Source organism: Eubalaena glacialis, chromosome 15, assembly GCF_028564815.1.
Source record: "Eubalaena glacialis isolate mEubGla1 chromosome 15, mEubGla1.1.hap2.+ XY, whole genome shotgun sequence".
NCBI lineage: Eukaryota > Metazoa > Chordata > Mammalia > Artiodactyla > Balaenidae > Eubalaena > Eubalaena glacialis.
Genome location: NC_083730.1, coordinates 21,040,731 through 21,060,696, shown reverse-complemented (window position 1 = coordinate 21,060,696; position 19,966 = coordinate 21,040,731). Strand labels below are relative to the sequence as shown.

At 35.8% G+C, this 19,966-nt stretch overlaps 1 protein-coding gene across 1 annotated transcript in view; it reads right to left on the bottom strand.

The window, feature by feature from the left end:
* Nucleotides 1-19,966, bottom strand: part of MBD2 (methyl-CpG binding domain protein 2) — a 68,834-nt gene that overhangs the window by 28,630 nt on the left and 20,238 nt on the right. The window contains exon 3 of the mRNA XM_061169865.1: nt 6,574-6,711. Within this exon, the coding sequence (XP_061025848.1) occupies nt 6,574-6,711 (138 nt within the window). The remainder of the gene's footprint in view (nt 1-6,573; nt 6,712-19,966) is intronic.

Sequence of the window (19,966 nt, the reverse complement as noted above, 5' to 3'; positions counted from 1 at the left end):
ATAACACTATTAGATCATTATGTCAAACAGATCTTCAGGATGCAATATGAAGAAAGAATTGAAGAAAATAAGACAAGAAGCAGAGAGATGAAATGAGAGTTACTTGGTAGAGAGATGGAGCAAGTGAATATTTAAGAGGTAGAGTCAACAGGACTCGTTGGCTAATTAGATTTGGGGGTAAGAGATGGGAAGAGTCAAGGATGATGCTCACGTTTCTGGCTTAGGTGGCCAAGTGGGCAGTGGTACATACAGTGAGATAAAGCATACAGAAGAAAGAGCTGGTTTGAAGGGATGATGATGAAGTTTGGGAAGATGGATTAGAGATACTGGTGAGACTTCCAAGCAAACAATGTTAGTAGATTGAGTGATACAAACAACTGAAGCTCAGGATAAAGATGTAAATTTGGAAATCAGTAACATACAGATGATAACTGAAGCCATGACAATGAGTGAAATCATCCATGGAGGGTTTACATACAGAGAAGAATGCACAGTATTCCCCAGGAAACCCCACCGTTTTGAAAGATAGACACAGAAAGAACATAGGATGGGGACTGAGAAAAAAGAAAGAAGGAGGAAAACCAAGAGAGTACAGTGTCACAGAATAAAAGATACTATTTCAGAAGGCAGGAGTAGTCAAGAGTGCCTAATACTAAAACAGGTCAAGTAATGTAAGGAATGAAGTTTGCTCAACCAATTTAATTAGGATCATCAATAATCTTGATGAGAACAGTTCAAGTGGCATAGTGAGAACAAAAGCAGTATTTCAGAGATTTAAAAATTAAGAGGTAAAGTAGATAGTAAATACACACAACTCCAAGAAGTTTGACTGTAAAGGGAAAAGAAAGAAAATGAATTCTAAAGGAGACACAGAGTAAAATAAATGAATTTTTAAGATAGGGAAGATCTGAATATATTTAAATGCTTTGGGGAAGAAGCCAGTTTAGAAAGAAGTTGAAGATGAAAGGTAGCTGACATAATCCATTGAGTGAGCTGTCTGAGAAGGTAACTGGGAATGTATCTGGGAAGCACAGATATTGGTATTAGCTTTAGGTCACAAGATATGGTCAAGTTCAGTTCAGAGGGGTAATAAAAAAGCTACTCCCTTGTTCAAATCCTTTAATCGCTTCTCATTTGCAAATTTAAACACAAATACTTTAGTCTGTTCAACTTCACGAATATTCAAATAAGTGCAAATTTAAAATGAAATACAGTTTTTATATAATGAATTACCAAGAAGAAGAAATATTGATAATAATACCATAGAAGGTAAGCTGAAACTGAATTGTACATAATTTGTCAATAGACTTTTAATTTGGTACAAGTCTTTGGAAATCAACTTGCCAGTATGTATCAAAAATCATAAATATTCATACTAATTATGTTTCTGGGAATCTAACCCAAGGAAATATTGAAAAATATAGGAAGGAACTTACATACATAAGGATACTCACTTGAGTACTACCTATAATGGTGAAAAATTGGAAATAATATGGAAATGATAAAGTAAATTGTATGCTAGTACAATGCACAGTTTTTGGAATAATATACAGTTAATTATAAAATTATAGCACACAAATTATATAAAACATGGATTAAATGTGTATAATACAATGTTAGGTGAAATGTTTTAAAGTATGTATATATACATGGCATCTTTCCAACATCACCCAGAATAATGCTTTTAAATAATACTGGACAACATATCATCTATTTCTTCTGCCCAGGCAGCCAATTTATCTGTCTAGAGACAAGGAATATAATATCCTCCATGGAACTCTGTGCTTTAGCTTATCTATTTCTCAATCATAAAAGCATTATACTAAAGACTAAACTAGAAATAATAGTCAGGGGTCAGGAAGAAGTAAATGTTAAAATGCCTGGAATGAACAGCAATTTTCAGGATTATAATAACTGAATAATAAAATATTTTATAAACTTTGCACACACAATGTCTTTAAAGTGCACATATTTAAAATCTATCTTTCACCTAGAAAGTTTCTTCTAACATGTAAAAATAGTCACTCTCGGTTATTATCAAAAAGATGAGATTTAAGTGCTGGCAAGGATGTAGAGAAAAGGGAACCCTCATGCACTATTGGTAAGAATGTAAATCGGTACAGCCATGATGGAAAACATTTAAGGTTCCTCAAGAAATTAGAAATAGAACTACCATATGATCCAGCAATCCCACTTCTGGCTATATATCCAAAGGAAACGAAATCAACATCTCAAAGAGATATCTGCACCCCCATATTCACTGCAACTTTATTCACAATAACCAAGTTATGGAAACAAACTAAGTGTCCATCGATGGATGAACGGATAATATGTATGTGTGTGTGTGTGTGTGTGTGTATATATGTATGTATATACACACACACAATGGAATATTATCATCCATAAAAAAGAAAGAAATCCTGCCATTTGTGATAACATAGATGAAACTTGAGGTCATTATGCTAAGTGAAATAAGTCAAACAGAGAAAGCAAACACTGTGTGATCTTGCTTATATGTGGAATCTCAAAAAACCACACTCACAGAAACACAGAGTAGAATGGTGATTGCCGGGGGCTGAAGGTGGGGAAAATGGGGAGATGTTGATCAAAACGTACGAACTTCCAGTTATAAGATGAATAAGTTCTGGGGATCTAATGTACAGCATGGTGACTACAGTTAACAATACTGTATTATACACCTGAAAGTTGTTAAGAGAGATCTTAAATGTTCTCACAATCACCACCACAACAAAAAAATGGTAATTATGTTAAGTTGATAGATGTATTAACTAACTTTTTTCTGGTAATCATTTTGCAATGTATACATGTATCAAATCGTCACATTGTACACCTTAAACTTACACGATGTTATACGTCAATTACATCTCAATAAAGCTGGAAAAAAATCATTAAAAAAAAGACATTTCTGGAAGGGAGTAAAGGAAAGTTTCATATCCTTTGAACAAAGAATTAGCTAACAAAATAAAACGGAAAAAATCTAGGATCAAATGGAAGATTTAAATCCACTTCTTTGGTGATTTAAATGTTTACTTTTGGGTAAAAAAAAGAATATTCTGTAAGAAATGTAATTAATATTCAAAGACTATCAGAAACACCTAAAGCCTATAGGCTTTAATTAAAAGGAAGAAGTAATGGCTCAAAAGATGAAGTTTCTTTGATTTGAGGATAAAAAAAGAGAAAAAGCAAGAGACCATAAAGTGTCAAAGATGACAGCATGAAAGAAACAGATATGTGAGTTCTTCATATATTGAAAGAAGGAAGCTAGGAAAGACACCCTTAACAGCAAAATCACTATTCAATTAGATTAAAAAGAATTTGGGGCATGTTTTACGTATCTGGCCAAATAAGGATATTTCAATGATCTTACTGTTTGGGATAAGAGTCTTATAATTGGTAGAATTCCCTCCACCCCAGTCAAGATTTCTTTTTAATCTAATGACAAGACAAGTACATGTTAAATATGCCGATAGTATATATAAAACTGGCTGGCTACTTACCCTATCATAACCAGATTTTACAAATGCCATCTCTACCTTACAATTTTAATTGTAGGCAGAAATCACTGCTGAATTCTGTTTAATGCACTTTTGTTTACGTACCCTAATTTGCCCTTTTAAAACTAAGGCATTTTCAAGGAGTCAGTACATTAGAATTTCATAATTTATATATTTTATAGAACTCAAATTAGCCTGCCATATAGACAGAACTAGGCATATGATGTTTGTTATATAAAAAACAGAATTATGAATTTCTATGATTGCTTCACATCTAAACTAATCACTTCAAACCGATTCAAGGTAAAAGATCTAAAAATCAAATCCTAGTTCTAGGTCTCAAAATTCAACACTCCGAAAGGAATTACAATACCACTAGCTTGAATATCTTATTAAAAGAATGTGATGCAGTTAAGATAAAAACATATCTGCAGGAACCTCAAAAAAATAGAAACCTCATTGTCTAATTTATTTACTCTATGATCAAAATAACTTCTCCAAATGAAATATTTGGCAATTTATATTACTAATCTAGTTCAATGAAGCTATGCAAAAGGTAGCAAAATTGGAAGAATCATTTCTGCCTACGTATTTTATGCCAACTATCTCCTCAACAATAATAGCTCACTAGCGGTCATCTGCCATATGTATGCCAAAATATAACTAAATCAACATTTTTCCTTTACTTAAAAACCTGAATCTAAACTGGAATAGTCAGGATGACAGATCATGATTTCAAAAAACATTAATACCAAAGTTGCCTCTTTACTATTTTCCTGCATTTACTCAATGCACAGTCCTATATTTTGAAATCCTGTTAGTGAGACAGTAGTCAAATGTTATCTCAATTCTTACGTTCAGGATAAAGAAGGGGGAGAGACAACTAATGTCTTAGTGTAATCAAAAACGTCCAGCAAAAATTGTCAGGTGACAAGAGGATGATGTGAAAAACAGTGCAAACATTTGGAGAAGTAACCTCCAAAATAATTTTAACACTCTCCTGTCTCTGAAAGCTAGAAGGAAGATAAAAACCCTCAAAAGATCTGGGTTAAAATGACATAAGTGGGTTTTTTTTGGTGGGGGCGGGAGATGATTTAGCTTTTTTGACATATTCTTTTCACTTGAGAACAATCTCATAAACGTTAATTAAAGAAGGAAAACTTACAACTACTCAACATACCAAAAAATAAGAAGCAACTAATCTGGTTACTTCAGCTTTAAAAATCTAGGTTGCCAATATCTCTACAACCAGATAAACACCCAGTAAATATAATTATTACTGTTTTTAAAATCTGTGACTGAACTTAAGTGCAGAAAACAATTAAATTCCTATTCAAATGACCATAATTTGCTACTCGGTTTGTCTTTAACCAAAATATTTGTTCACAGACTATATTGCGAATGATTTGACAAGGAAAAGATGAGGATAAAATTTACTAAATACTATCTGTTCTCAATGAGACAACTCAAATTTTCAATATGGAACTAATATTATTAGTTATTCCACTTTCTTTATCTTTTGGGCTTTTTGAAGCAAACTGTCTTACCCAATTACATACTTTCAAATTTTTCAATTAATAAAAATCTTTACAAGGAAACGATTTTAAAATCACCAAAAAGCCAAAGGACAAGATGTTCAAGACTTTAGACAGTATCTAAGAAAGAACACAATCAGGGAATGGCTTTGTCAAGGTGGGCAAAGTTCAGAATGGCAGAATTCCTTCCCTGTTGGAATGAATATACTAAAACTGCCGGTGGTTTGGTGGCTATCACTGGGTGCAGTAGTAAAACAGAAGGGAAAAGCCTGGCACAGAAAGCTGAATGGCCCAAAGAAAACCTAAGTGGTGACAAGAGCCTAAAGGCACATGCAGGTACGCATCTTTTATATTGGATGTGATACACTTACATGGCCCCTGTTGAATCTCTTGGGGACCAACAGTAAAGCAAGTTTAGAACTTCAAATCTTGAGACATCTATAGCAAGATGCTGATCCAATGTGGCTCCAAATATCTTCTGTTTTCCTGGCTCACCTGAAGAGGAAAAAACACTACAGAGGATGTGGGAACTGAATTTCTTTATGTAGTTTCTTCTAGAGCAACTGTCTGAAAGTTTTGGCCCAATCCTTTTTGAAGTCTGGAGATGAGACACTTGAGGGACTAGTGAAAAACCAAATTCAAATGAAAAGGTGGAGTGAGACATCTAAAAGGGGAATACGAGAGCAAAAGATACTGGTCGTAGGTAAATCAGTGTTTCTAATCCTTAAGTGGGAGGAGGCAGAGAAAGGAGAGAAAAAATGCACCAAGGTTTCTCCCTCCGCTCCCTCACCCCAATTGCTACTAAAATTTCACAAAGTACCTAAACTTTTTGACCGCAATTAGGGAGTGAGTGAGCGAGACTACTTGGAAAGTTTAAGCGTTTTGTCAAGTCTCCCTCCCCTGGCTAAGTGGCATTATTAAGCAGCAGGGAGGCCTTTCAGATAATACTTTTTTTTCTAAGAAAAGATTCTGGTGGAATACAGCTTGAAACAATAAAGAAAGAGAAAAATAAATGCAATTTATACAAAAATGGAAGTCACAGGACAATATACCATATTGACAAAGTTGATTTACTGCTGTTTTTCCAAAGGGGAGGGACTGCTTTCATGTAATAAGAAATCAGAACAAAAAGTCGTTTCCAAATAATAGAAAATATTTTTAAACTAAGCAACACAAACTGCATGCTTCATCCCCTTAGGAAATAATATCCCTGGAAAGATAATCTTTAAAAAACTAAGAAGAGCAGAACCAAGTCTGATGTACATTACCACACAAAAGCATAAAAGTGGAGTCCATAAAATTAATTTTAGATTTTTTTAATTAACTTAATTTTTTTCTTAAAACATTTTACCTAAATGTTGTCTTATCAGAGTTATTCTCCAGCATTCATGTAATAGCCTAGGATATAAAACAATTTTCTTTCCGGATATATTCCATTTTAACCAGAGTTTACTTGAACTATATCTGGTAAAGATACCAGAATTTTCTGAAAAATAAGATTGGAGAACCAATTAGATCCTTACCTGACGTGGCTGTTCATTCATTCGTTGTGGATCTGATTTCACTTTATTACTAGGATGATTTGTGACTTTGGTTACCGGTTGTTTGAAAATTGATGCTGTTTGTCTAATTGGCAATGTTGTATTCAAGTCTGGTTTACCCTGTGGATATAAGTGTGTTTTAATTAATAAATATTATATATAAATACAATTAGATGAATTTTTATTAATTCAATATGTATTACTTTAACTTAGATTATTCCAAACTTCTCAATCTCAGCATTTTAAATACTCTGAAGTACACTTTAATCACTTTATTATGTAAGACTTACACAAAGTTTTCTCATAATAAGAAGCTTTCTGTATTCTTTTAAATGTAAGAAAATTCTCTATATTAAAATTCATAATTAATTTGATTAGCAAGATACTAGGAACTTTTAGGTGAACAAATATGTTTAAGGTTAGGTTACACAAAAGGAAGGAGGGTTTTCAGGACAATAATCGGAAAGCAGTCATTTCTACATTCTGAGAATGGAGGAAACTAATAGCGTACTTGGCCATTAAAATATAAATAACCTCATGAGCTGTCAGGGGGCCAGGCTTACATAAAACCACAAAGGTTAACCTTCCCCTTTATATTAAAAAAAAAGATAATTAGAAATGAAAGTTGTAATTCCACAAACAGAGCTCAATTTAGAAAAATGTAATAAAATAAGGAAATATTCTTTATCTTTAATATTTTATAGCACATTTAATGCTTTTTAAAAATAAACTTAAAATTGAAGTTTCAGAAGGGCAAGCAACATACTTATATACTTTTAATCAACCAGTAAAAAAATTAAGATATGTTCTAATGAAAAGCAAATGTGGCACAGAATTGCTATTGAGCTCATTTGAAATACTCTAACAACAGGTGGGGGCAGAGGCGAGGAAAAAGAGGAAGAAAAAGAACAAAATGTGATTTAATCACTGTGTATTCTGATTCTGGCAAAAACCATAAAGGGTCAAATATACCTGAAAGCAATATACATCAGATTATTTTAGTATAGAAGTATACTTGATAAATCATCTACAGGATATTCAATGAACTTTTATCTTTATAACTATCTCCAAATAAAAATTATATCAACTTCGAGACTCCAGAACAGCAGTTCTCAACCTGGAGCATGCATCAGAGTCACCCAGAGGGCTGATTAAAACACAGATTATTGGGCCTCACTCCCAGAAATTCTGACTCAGGAGGTCTGAGGTAGGACCTGGGAAACTGCATTTCTATGAAGGTCCAGGTGATGCTGATGCTGGTCCAGGGACCACACTTGGACAACTACTGCTCTACAACACAGACTGCAAGTTGGTGGCGGGGAGACCAGGTCTAACCCATAGATGTGTTTTGTTCAGTTTTTAGTTTCTTTAGTAAATTAAGCCAACATCTACAAATAAAATTCACAAAAAATGCAGAATTCTAGCTTCTCTTAAAAACTCAAAGATTTAGGAATACTGGACTGATGTGCCCAAAGCAGGCCATTATTGATTAGTAATGGCTGCCACTAGAGGTGTCAAGGTTTGTTCTTTTGCAAAAGTCTTCCATTCACATTTGCAAAGCTGTCTGAGCCCTACAGGTACTGAGTTTGTGATCTCTGCTTAAAGAATATCAGAATGGCTAGAAAGGTAAATTAATCTGATCATTATTACAATTACAGTATTATTTGGACTATTAAATATGCCTCTACCCCCAGCCCCAAACACACACACACACACACACTGATCTTCTGTACCTACTGGGCATGCTTGTCATTTCTTGCACTCAATTTTCTCCCCATGTATGTGCTTACCTTTAAGAGACATATTCATCTTTAATAACTCTAATGTTATTTCTCAGGCATTTCACTTTCTTATCTTTATGGCTTTCCAAAAAACTTAGAGGTGTGGAAACTTGACCAACAGGCTGCAAGATAACCATTTAGGATGCCATCTCTGAAAAGTGTGAGGCCCAGAAATGTGTATTTTTTAAAGCTCTCCTGGTAATTCTGTGATGCACAGGTTTGGATCCCTCTGATTTATGACATCTAGAGCATTCTGAGGCCCTAAGTGAAGCCATCCAACCTATCACATAGTCAATATTCAATCCTAAAGAAGCTTAACACATAAATGCTTAGGAAGAACTTATCCTGTCACTAATTAGTTATAATTAGTATCTTCCACTAAACAATACCTTGTTTGGTTTTTAATGTTTTTGTTCTTGAATAAAGAACAATAAACTCTGCTGGTATTAGAACGAAGATGGCATCAGCAGACAAAGAAGTATATAACAACTATTTGTATGAGCAAACACAGTCGAGCCTGTAAGATTCTCATTGTTACAAAGAATGACTGGAGGAAGCACAGACTAGCCTAAACTATTCAAAACTATAAAATCCTGAATCCACACAGATTGGAAGGAAGCATGGAACATGTAAAACGACCTGTGCTACAATGGTTAGATTGATATTTTTTTCATTAACTTATGTTCGTGGTGCAATTAATAAAAATTTATTTACTGGCTAAAAGTATTCAAAATACACCATTAACTTCCATTGTCTGACAATGAGACAATTCATTTCCCAGTGGCATGGAATGAGATTATTCAAGAGTGTGCTGCCTTGCTCTTCTGTTGATCTTATTTTGGTTTTTATTATTTTTTCTTTTTTAAACTGGCCTGAAAGCTCTGAAGACAGAAAGAATTTTTTACTCATTACTTTTGTATTCTACAGCAGTATCGTGTAGAATAATCTGAGAAGCTGGACGAACTGGTTTTCCCAGAAACTGTCACAAAAACAGTAAATTTTATTACCATTCTCCCCTGAGGACTGTCAAAGAGTCACTGTTAATTCACGCCCAGTTGTTGTGTGAGTTTTTCTAAATAACTACCAATCTGCCATGAACTTAGGAGTTATAAAGCAAACACTTTTTTTATGGGACAAGTTAAAGCTATTCATGCATCTGAAATCTTCCCTTTCAATACAAGAAAAAGTAAAATAGAAGTTCCTTATATTATAAAACTAAACTGACAAACACCCACATTCTAATAAAGTTTCCAACCTTTGATAAATCTTCTCAGTATACAGGCTAGCGCTCAAATCAAAATTTAATGTATTTTATAATAATGTGTATTATTAAGCTGGAAGTATTCAAATAACTCAAATAACTGTTGAGGGTTTATTCTATCCCCCTGGGATGAATACAAAAATAAATCTTTTAAAAAAATTTTTAAACTTTTACTTCATCTCTTTCCAATAAATATCTGAGATGGCTCTTAAAACTCACAAAGGACAAATATGCAATAAAAATTAATTTTTAAATTAATTTTTAAAAATCAAGGAGAAAACAAATTTCCTTTTGAAAAGGTTAACAGTGATTGATACTAGAGCTGAGCATCAAATGTGGATGTGAACTTTCTAGGGGTGTGGATGAAAAAAGAAATATTAAATTACATAGATATCACACTCAGAAGGGAGGAAGCATACCAATTAAGGAGGAAAACAAAAGCTGTCCTGGTATTAAACCTAGAAAAAAAATTAAAGACACTTAACATCACAACAAATATTTAGCAGATTTCAAATGCTTTTTCTTTTTCCAATGACCTTCCATAAAAGCCAAGAACATATTTAAAGGACAACTCAGTGAAGATGATTCTGAAAAGGACTAAACCAGTGTGGTCGGATTACTGTGTAAACTTTCAGTGATCTAACGTGATTAAGGCTAGAAAAGAGGATAACTAAAGAGGTGATGCAGAGCATGTCTCATAAACCGGTCGTTTTCAAATACTGTTTCATTCCTACCCCTAAAAATTTTTTGCAAATATATATACCCCACCTACATTTTGAAGTATTTCACATTTTAATGTAAAGAGCTGGGGAGCGGGGATGGGGGATGAATTGGGAGATTGGGATTGACATGTATACACTAATACGTATAAAATAGATGACTAATAAGAACCTGCTGTATAAAAAATAAATAAAATAAAATTTTAAAAAAAAGAATTGGGGAGGATGAGCTTACTAAGGTATTTTAAATACTGACACTTTAATAATAAACTGTTACATCATGTTAAAATGTATCTAACAGAATCTAAATATACCCACCATCAGCCATGTATACATAAACAAAATCTTCAATAGTAATACATTTATTATACTCCTTTTTCCCTTTGAACTAACAATTCCATTCCCAGAATTATTTCTTATTTTAAACTTGAAAACCTTTAATTAATCATTTATACATCATAAAGTTATTTTTTTAACTTTCTGTGACCTTAAAGTTCTTAGTGATAAAAAAAAATTTTTTTTCTGGTTTATTACAATTATTAGTATATAACTGACCAAAAACAGTAAATTATACATTTTAATAAATAATTATTAAACATAAGAGATAAAACTATACATGAAAATAATTTTTTATTTAAAAATTAAGTCCATAGCCTTAGATGAGTAGTCCTAATTGCTAGAATAAGATTTAATATCGATTCTATTCCTATTCTTCATTTTTTGATAGATATAACACTAAGAAACCTTGTTCGCATAAATGAATAAATAGTTTTAGTCTGTCTGTCAATTTTTTGGACTTCTTTTGAGTTATATGTCAAAATATCACATAGCGAACCATCAAAAATGTCAATAATTGACATCTACATTAAGTCCTCTGTAAATTTTATTGCGGGCAAAGAACTGTAGTAGTAGAAAGACTTGACAATTGCCAAGTCATTCATTTTCTCAGTATCAACACCAATATTTCAAATTGTCCCTTTATTGGAGGTCAAACATTTTATACCATGGTAAAATTGCACACAAGCGAGAAGAGTATTACTCTTCTATAAAATGGGAGAGAGTTGACTATGGAAGGGGAACTGGGGAAAAAAGAACCTGTACCTCTATCTCAGGTACATTCTCAGAACCTAAGGATACAGAAATAATTCCTTTAAAACCACCCATGCTGTGTATACCATATTAAGCTTCCACATAGCATAGTTTGAACAGCAGGAACTTAAACTATATATTCTAAATACCACTTTTCTCAGCCTAGCTTTGAAACAGTATGATAGTTCAGAACTGTACATATTCTATAACAAGCGCCTAGGGGATTCATTTTATCTTTAAAATGCATGCAAATTTTGCATTTAGTTTAGAAATTGGCCATGTTTGTTTTAACGTAAAAATGTTGCTCTCCTACCCAAAATGCTTCAACAAAACTGGACACCTCCAATGGAATACTACTCAGCCATAAAAGAATGAAATTTTGCCATTTGCAGCAACATGGATGGACTTGGAGGGCATTATGCTATGTGAAATAAGTCAGACAGAGAAAGACAAATACTGTATGATATCACTTGTATGTGGAATCTAAAAAATACAACAAACTAGTGAATATAACAAGAAAGAAGCAGACTCACAGATACAGAGAACAAACCAGTGGTTACCAATGGGGAGAGGGAAGGGGGGAGGGGCAATATAGGGGTAGGGGACTAAGAGGTACAAACTATTAGGTATAAAATAAGCTACAAGGATATACTGTACAACATGGCGAATATAGCCAATATTTTATAATGGCTATAAATGGAGTAACCTTCAAAAACTGTGAATCATACATTATACACCTGTAATTTATATAATATTGTACAGCAACTATACTTCAATTTAAAAAAACAACAAAAACAAAAGGAAAAAAAAGAAAATTAATCATTTAAGTATCATTTTAATTTTGTGGCTCTGCATATCCCCAAGAGATAGTCATGCCCCAATTTGAGAAGCAAAGACTTTATTTTTCTAAGGTCACTTTCCTCATCTGTAAATGAGGGTAAATACAATAACTATTCCTAAGATTCTTATAAAGATCAAACAAGATAATTCATGTATGATAATGAAAGCTCATGCAGCTTTCATTCAGTCACTGAACAAACACTGAGTGCCTACTATCTGCCGGGTACTGACCGTACGCTGGGTATAGTATCACTCACGAAACACCAAAATCCTCAGAGCTTACATTCTCAGGGTAGGGATAAGACGACAATTAACAAAATAGGTGTAGAGTTTATAGTCATGTTGGCACATAAATCCTGAAGAAATAGGAGCTATTTTTATTAACAGCACTAACATGTTATTGAACATGCTACTAAAATTTAGAAACTTGACCTATTAAGCTTTCCCATAAGGAAAGCCATCTGCTGCTTCACACAAAGAGGAGCCTGAGTGGTATCTTCAGGTCGAAACAAGATTATCCTCAAAACTTAATTTCGCATTTTCTCCAGAATATGCACAGTAGCCAACAGCTAATGCGTTTCCACAAAAATCAAAAGCCAACAATGCAAAGTGCTTTACAATCCTTCAGTTTTTTATATAATTCACACACCATAAAATTCACCATTTTAAAGTATACAACTCAGTGGGTTTTAGTAGATTCAGAAGGTTGTGCAAGCTTCATAGGTTTCTGCAAAGAGTAAAGAAAAATATATCTGGGATCTACGATTTTGTACTGAAAATCCACTTCATGTAATATCCTAAATGAGGAATAAGATATTACCTTTTTAAGGAGATCAATGGAATATTAAAAAAAATAATGAAATGGGTATACTATACTTTGAGCTCATTAAAAAAGGACATATACTTGTAGTTAATTGAAGAAGTGGAGGTTTGAAATTCACCACTGAAATCAAGTTTTGAAGAGTTTTGTTTGAAAAAATAACTTCTTGGAGATTTAGTTAATATGGGGTCATAAAAGGACAGATGGCAAAAGATTAATGAGTTTCGACCAGAACAGCTCTACTCGCTCAAACTAAGGCATCAACTGCATGGAATTGATTATCTCCTTTACATCTGTGTTGGCACTAGCTGAGTACACATCCCTAGAATTATGGAAACAGTCACCCAAATCGTTTTCTGTAGGGCTTCATTCTCTCGTTGACCTAGAGTCTACAAAGTCAGGTAACTCTTCAAGACCTATAAAACTTGGTGAAATTCACTCAATTGTTGACAGAAAACCAGGCATCCAAAATAAATCTTGACAAAACCGTACCATGGGCACCTATGTCCCCAAATCTACCTTCATTATTAGCACAAAGGCCAAGCCAGACCCTCCCAAAAGGTCTACTGTACTTTGCTACCTTTGAAGTACTAACTTATAACATGCTAAACCTGCTCTCATACTGAAGAGTATACTCTCATCAGCAAGTCTATCTGCTAACATGGCTAAAGTTCTTCTGTTCACTTTTTGCTTCCTAGCAATCTTTATACCATCCATACCTAAATACCTACCTCAAGTCAGCCAAAAAATGGACCAGTGCTGTTAGTTGTTAATAACTTGTTCATTATCTTCATTCATCAGCTAAAGATAAATAAATATCCTTTATTTATTTATTAAGGATATTTCTGCATATGAGAAAATCAGAAGTTCTCTGGAATACTAAATACAGTTGATCTTTGAACGACGTGGGAGTTTAGGTGTCAACCCTCTGCACAAATGAAAATCGGCATCTTAACTTATAGTCAGCCCTCTGGATCCGTGGTCCTGCATCCATGGATTCAACCAACTGCTGATCGTGTAGTACTGCAGTATTTACTATGGGAAAAAATCTGCATATAAGTGGATGCATGCAGTTCAAATGCGTTGTTCAAAGGTCAACTGTAGTTCTAGTGTCTCTTGCTACAACTTACTCTTTCTTTATTCATTAAACGACCACTGTCCAAGGCATCATCATCCCAGCCTGGGTAAATAGCCTCCTGCTGTAACTGGTCCCCAGCTCCCACTTCTGCACCTCTACAGTACATTCTCCACACAGCAGCCAGAGAGCCTATCGCTCCCTACATAAAGTCCACAAATAAGCATTCCATACCACTCCTTATGGTGGCTTCCCAAGTCCTGTCATTAGGTTTGTCTTCTTCCTTGACCTCACCAAGTACCCCTCTCCCACTCACTAACCTCCAGCCACCCTGGCCTACTTTCTGCCCTCATATGCTAAACATATCCAGCCTTAAGGATTTTGCACTGGCTACTCCACTCTGCTTAGAACACTTTTCCCTCTGGTTTTTATAGAGCTGACTCCTTCTCATTCAGATCTTGGCCAAAAATCACGCCCTCCAAAAAGCTTTCCTGATCACTCAGCCTACAATAGCCACCTAGTCGATCTCAACCATTCTTACTTAATTTACTGTGTAGCATTTAATACTTAAATTGTGTATTAGTTTGTCATACCACTAGAATAATAAGCTCCACAAACACATAATCTTCCTCTCCTATATTTCCAGAATCTGGAATAATGTCTGAGCACACAGAATGTGCTAAAAAAATTTTTGTGGAATAAATGATGCATAAAATGTCTGTTACATGTAAAGTCTTGTGTTGTGCAGCCCTTACTCTTGAATACTCTCATTGTCAGCCTGAAACGTACCCATGCTACGGAAGTGGAAATTATTAACTCAACATGGTCTATAATATCCATGTCAAAATTATTAAGCATAGTCATCTATTATATACCTCAAGATTACCAATGTAAAATAATCCCCAGACTTGTTCCATTTATTAGTATTTAACATGAAGTTATGCTTATAGATACACAGCCAGTCCTACACAAACATCCCATGGGAAAATAAATCCTCAGATGGTGTTTGTGGCAAAGTCACTGTCAATTATAGTGATGCTATACCATGAAATAATGGGAAATAAAGAGTGCAAAAAATGTATAACTCAGCAGACTGCCAACATGAGATTAAGACAACAAAACAAACTATGTACATTGGCAGAAAGCATGCCATATTGCTCCTACAGAGCCACGGTTTAGGAAAAATGTTCTTCATTATGGATCTGAAAACTTGGATCATCTCACTACAACTTACTGGCCATAACAACTTTTCATTTGTATAGTAAAATAACCTAAAATTTAGCAGTGGTCTAGACAAAGGAGACTGGTATGGAGATTAAAACCTTGGGCCAAAGTGTAAGGTCAATAGGATGTCAACAGGTAAGTTATAGAGATGAGACAGGTGATCTCTTGGTTGTTACACCAACTCAAAGTTGGTGTAAGTTTAATTGGTAAGAAAAATAGGACTTCCCTGGTGGCGCAGTGGTTAAGAATCCGCCTGCCAATGCAGGGGGCACGGGTTCAATCCCTGGTCCGGGAAGATCCCACATGCCGCGGAGCAACTAAGCCTGTGCGTCACAACTACTGGGCCTGCACTCTAGAGCCCACGAGCCACAACCACTGAGCCTGCATGCTGCAACTACTGAGGCCCGCACGCCTAGAGCCTGTGCTCCGCAGCCAGAGAAGCCACCACAATGAGAAGCCCACTCTCCGCAACTAGACAAAGCCCTCGCGCAGCAACGAAGACCCAACACAGCCAAAAAAAAAAAAAGAAGAAGAATATTAACTTGGAGATAAGCAGAGCTAATCAACTTGAATCCTAAAAAGTTTAGTGAGAATTCAGCCTGCCCCAATCGGTAAAACTATTCTCTCTTAGGGAGGTAAGCAAAGGTGTTTAAGGAGCCCATACTCTGCTGAGTAGTCCTGTAGCAGATCACTCATGTAGGAGGCTGAGAACTAAGGCAGGAATAAAGCCAGTTCTTTTGGGGCTCAGAGTTCCAGACAGGTCCTACCTGCCTAAGAAAGTTCTTCTGAGTTCATTTATAATAGTTATCTGGCAGAGGTACACGTACCTCCTTTCTAAAAAGTCAGGACAACAATATTTCAAATGTTTGTATACTCTGCTCTAGCAATTATCAAAATTAAACCCATCACACCCCACATCCTATCTTCATAATAACCAAACGGCCAAGTCCCCCAGATCACAGGTCATCACCCAGTACTAATCTCCAAAATATTCTGTACATCCACGCCATAGTTCAGTGGCTCTCAAACTTTTTTGACTTCAACTAAGAGTAGAAATATATACTTTACATCATGACTTAGCATACACAAGGGTGTGTATCACAAAAGTCACCTAAAATACTTATCCTTCCTAAATGGGATGGACACTATTTTCTATCCTATTGCATTTCATATCTTAAAAATCCCAGTCATGAACAATTACATTGATTTAACCATCTGACGTTTCAAAACCAACCCCCCACCTTACCCATCCCACCCCCCCAGTCCTTGCACTGTACACTCGAGTGACTGATCAGCAGGTTCTCCTATACCCTCAGTATTTTCTTTAAACATTCCCTCAAGTTGCTGGGCTTACTGAAACTTGGCTGTCCCTCAAAGATCCTATCTTCCCTAAAGTTCTTTCAAATTTAAAGAGAAAGAGTTTTTTCTCTCTTTCTCTCTCTCTTACAACTACATATCTAAGGGGCCAGGAAGTGGTAATTTCCTCCTTTCTCCCCATTTTTCTCAAATCATCTATTTTTCCTCCTCCAAAAACAGGAGCTCCTCTGAAGCTCATAGGATCTGACTATACTATTGTCTACCCTTTCTCCCTGCTTTCTCCTTATTCACTAAAGACTTTAGTTTCTGTTCCATGTTTTCCTCTCCATCCCAACTCTTGTCCTCATTCTTAAAGGCCTCAGTACCCATGTGGATAATCCACCCAACATCCTGAGTCCTTTGACCTATTTGTCTACCCAACCTCACCCACCTAACATTATAGGCACAGGCTTGTCAACACTAGTAACTACACCATCTCCAATATCTCAATCAAGCATCCAACTCTCCAATTTCTACTTCCTATCCTTGTAACTCACTGAGGACTGCCCTCTGCATTCTCTGAACCCATCAATATTTCCCATCCATTGACTGACCATATTTCTTACTCTTCCATAACCTCTTTCACATTCCTCCCTACCCAGTATAGATTCCATGGTCCATCATCATTGTTATTACACTGCAAATATGCTTAACTTTCTTGACCTCTGTGGTTTTTCCACTTGTGCTATAGACCCCATTCTTATCCTTTCCACAATCTTTAAAATGGGAGATTACCCAAAGCAGCATCCCTTTCATCTACTATCTAGTGATTCTCCTTCCTAGCCAAGAAAATTTATTGAAAGAATTGTCCATGCTGACAATTTTAACTCTCATTCACTTTCAGCCCAATCCAATCTAGCTTCGCTTCCCACTGAAACTACTGCTATCAAGGTTATTAATAACCTTCAGGCTGCCAAACTCAATGGAAATTTCTGTCTTCCTCCATTCAAACTTTCAGCAACAATCAATGTAACAGACCACTCTCTTTTTTGAAACTTTCTCCTCTTCTATGTCTCTACTACCTTACTAGCCATTCTTTCACAATCCACTTGGCTGATTCCTTCTACTCTAACTCAATTTTAATTACCAGACTTTCTCCGAGCTTTGTTCTGGATCCTTCTATCTACCTATCTATAAACTCCAGTCCCATTACTTGGAATACTACTTACGTGCTAATGACTTTCCAGCTCAGACCTCTCAATTAGTATACACACATGACATGACATCTCCATTTGGATGTTTAATAAGCATCTCAAACTCTGCATGTTCGAAGTTGAATTTATTGTATTCACCCATATAAATTCTTTCCTAAGGCAATCTCAGTAGATGGCAATCCAATCCACCCAGTCACTCAATCTATCTAAAATCTAAGGGCTCACACTTGGAGTCTTCTCTGTCATCTTTCAAAACCAATTCATTAGTAAATTCTGTCAATTCTATATTCAAAACGGAACTAGGATCTATTCACTTCTATCACCACATATGTCTAGGCCATCGCCATTCCTCATTGTACCATTGTTAACAGCTACTCGCTCCTCACTTCCGCTTTTGTCAATTTCATTTTAAATTAACAGAAACCTGTACTCAAGAGTGGCCCACACTTAAGTGAGATGCCAGTAATCCCCTGTAAGGACTTCAAGGCCTAGAAATGCTGGATTCATCAGCTGTAATCTACTCTCTCCTCCTTCCACCCCCAACTATATCCAACAGAGAGAGACCAAAAGACACTCTGTTCAGCAAGGGCTTAACACAGTGATGAAAAGAGCACCAGCATCTTTGGGAAAGATTTTACTTTCCCGATAGGCCAGGAATGTTGATGTAAGGAATGAGGTCTCTGGTTTCAGTTTGGATGGAAAGATTCTAGGAAGGGAGAAGCCAAGGGGTACTTCTTACCACAATACCAGGAGTTGGTAATCAGACTGATCCTACCACGGGGCCCTTTAGTGTTGGTTAATTGACAATGGGGTCCCTAGGACAGAAATAAATCACCCCTCTAAGGCGTTACTTCAATAACTGAAAAATTCCTAATCAGTTAAACAAATGCCTAATTTGAGCTACAGCAAATGAGCTGGTCTTTAACATCTTCCGCCAAAGCCTTGCTCCCTCTTCCTGTCTGTAAAACAGTAGTTATTAACTTTTTCGGCTACAGTCTTTGAGAAGTTGATGAAGATAGACTTTCTCCTTAAAAAATTCGTAACAGGGGCTTCCCTGGTGGCACAGTGGTTAAGAATCTGCCTGCCAATGCAGAGGACATGGGTTCGAGCCCTGGTCCGGGAAGGTCCCACATGCCGCGAAGCTACTAAGCCCGTGTGCCACAACTACTAAGCCTGCGCTCTAGAGCCCGTGAGCCACAACTACTGAAGCCCACACACCTAGAGCCTGTGCTCTGCAACAAGAGAAGCCACCGCAGTGAGAAGCCTGTGCACCGCAACAAAGAGTAGTCCCTGCTCACTGCAACTAGAGAAAGCCCGCGTGCAGCAACAAAGACCCAACGCAGTCAAAAATAAATTAATTAATTAATTTTTAAAAATTCGTAACAGAAAGTATTACACACATTTCAAAGGTTCCTGGAGAGCATCCTGAAACGTGGACTCTCAGGTTAGACACCTCCCTACTCTACTGGTTCCTGCCAAGTTGGCCTCTTTCAACTTTTACAGGAAAAATAACAATAATAATAATGTCCCTTCGTGGTGCATTCTCTTCTGAATATTGTCCTCTTTCCTCCACCTCTCATTCAAGCTTCACAAGAGTAGTCTAACCATTTTATGGGGAGATGTAGAAATGCACATACGCGTACGTGTTTGTAAATGCACAGAAGCTCTGAAAGGACATACCAAAAAAAAAAAAAAACTGGTTAACAACAGTTTCCTCTAGGGAAGAGGCTGAGCTTAAGAGACTGAAAGAGGAGAGAGATGTTTTTCATTGAATATCCTTTCTACCATGTGTGCAAATCCTAATCAAATAATATCAAATAAAATTTTCTTAAACTTTTAAAACAGCAGGCTACATTTTTGCTTCTAATTTCTCATTTCCCAGAAACTTTCTGGCATTCTAAATATGACTTCTGGTCCTTCTATCCCTCAAAAGCTGGTTATATCAAAGTCACCAGGTGACTTCTAATTTGAAAACCCAATGAATACTACAAAGTCTTTATCCTCCTTGATCTCTCCACAGCATCCAACAAAAAAATCTTTCCTAGGCTTTTATAAC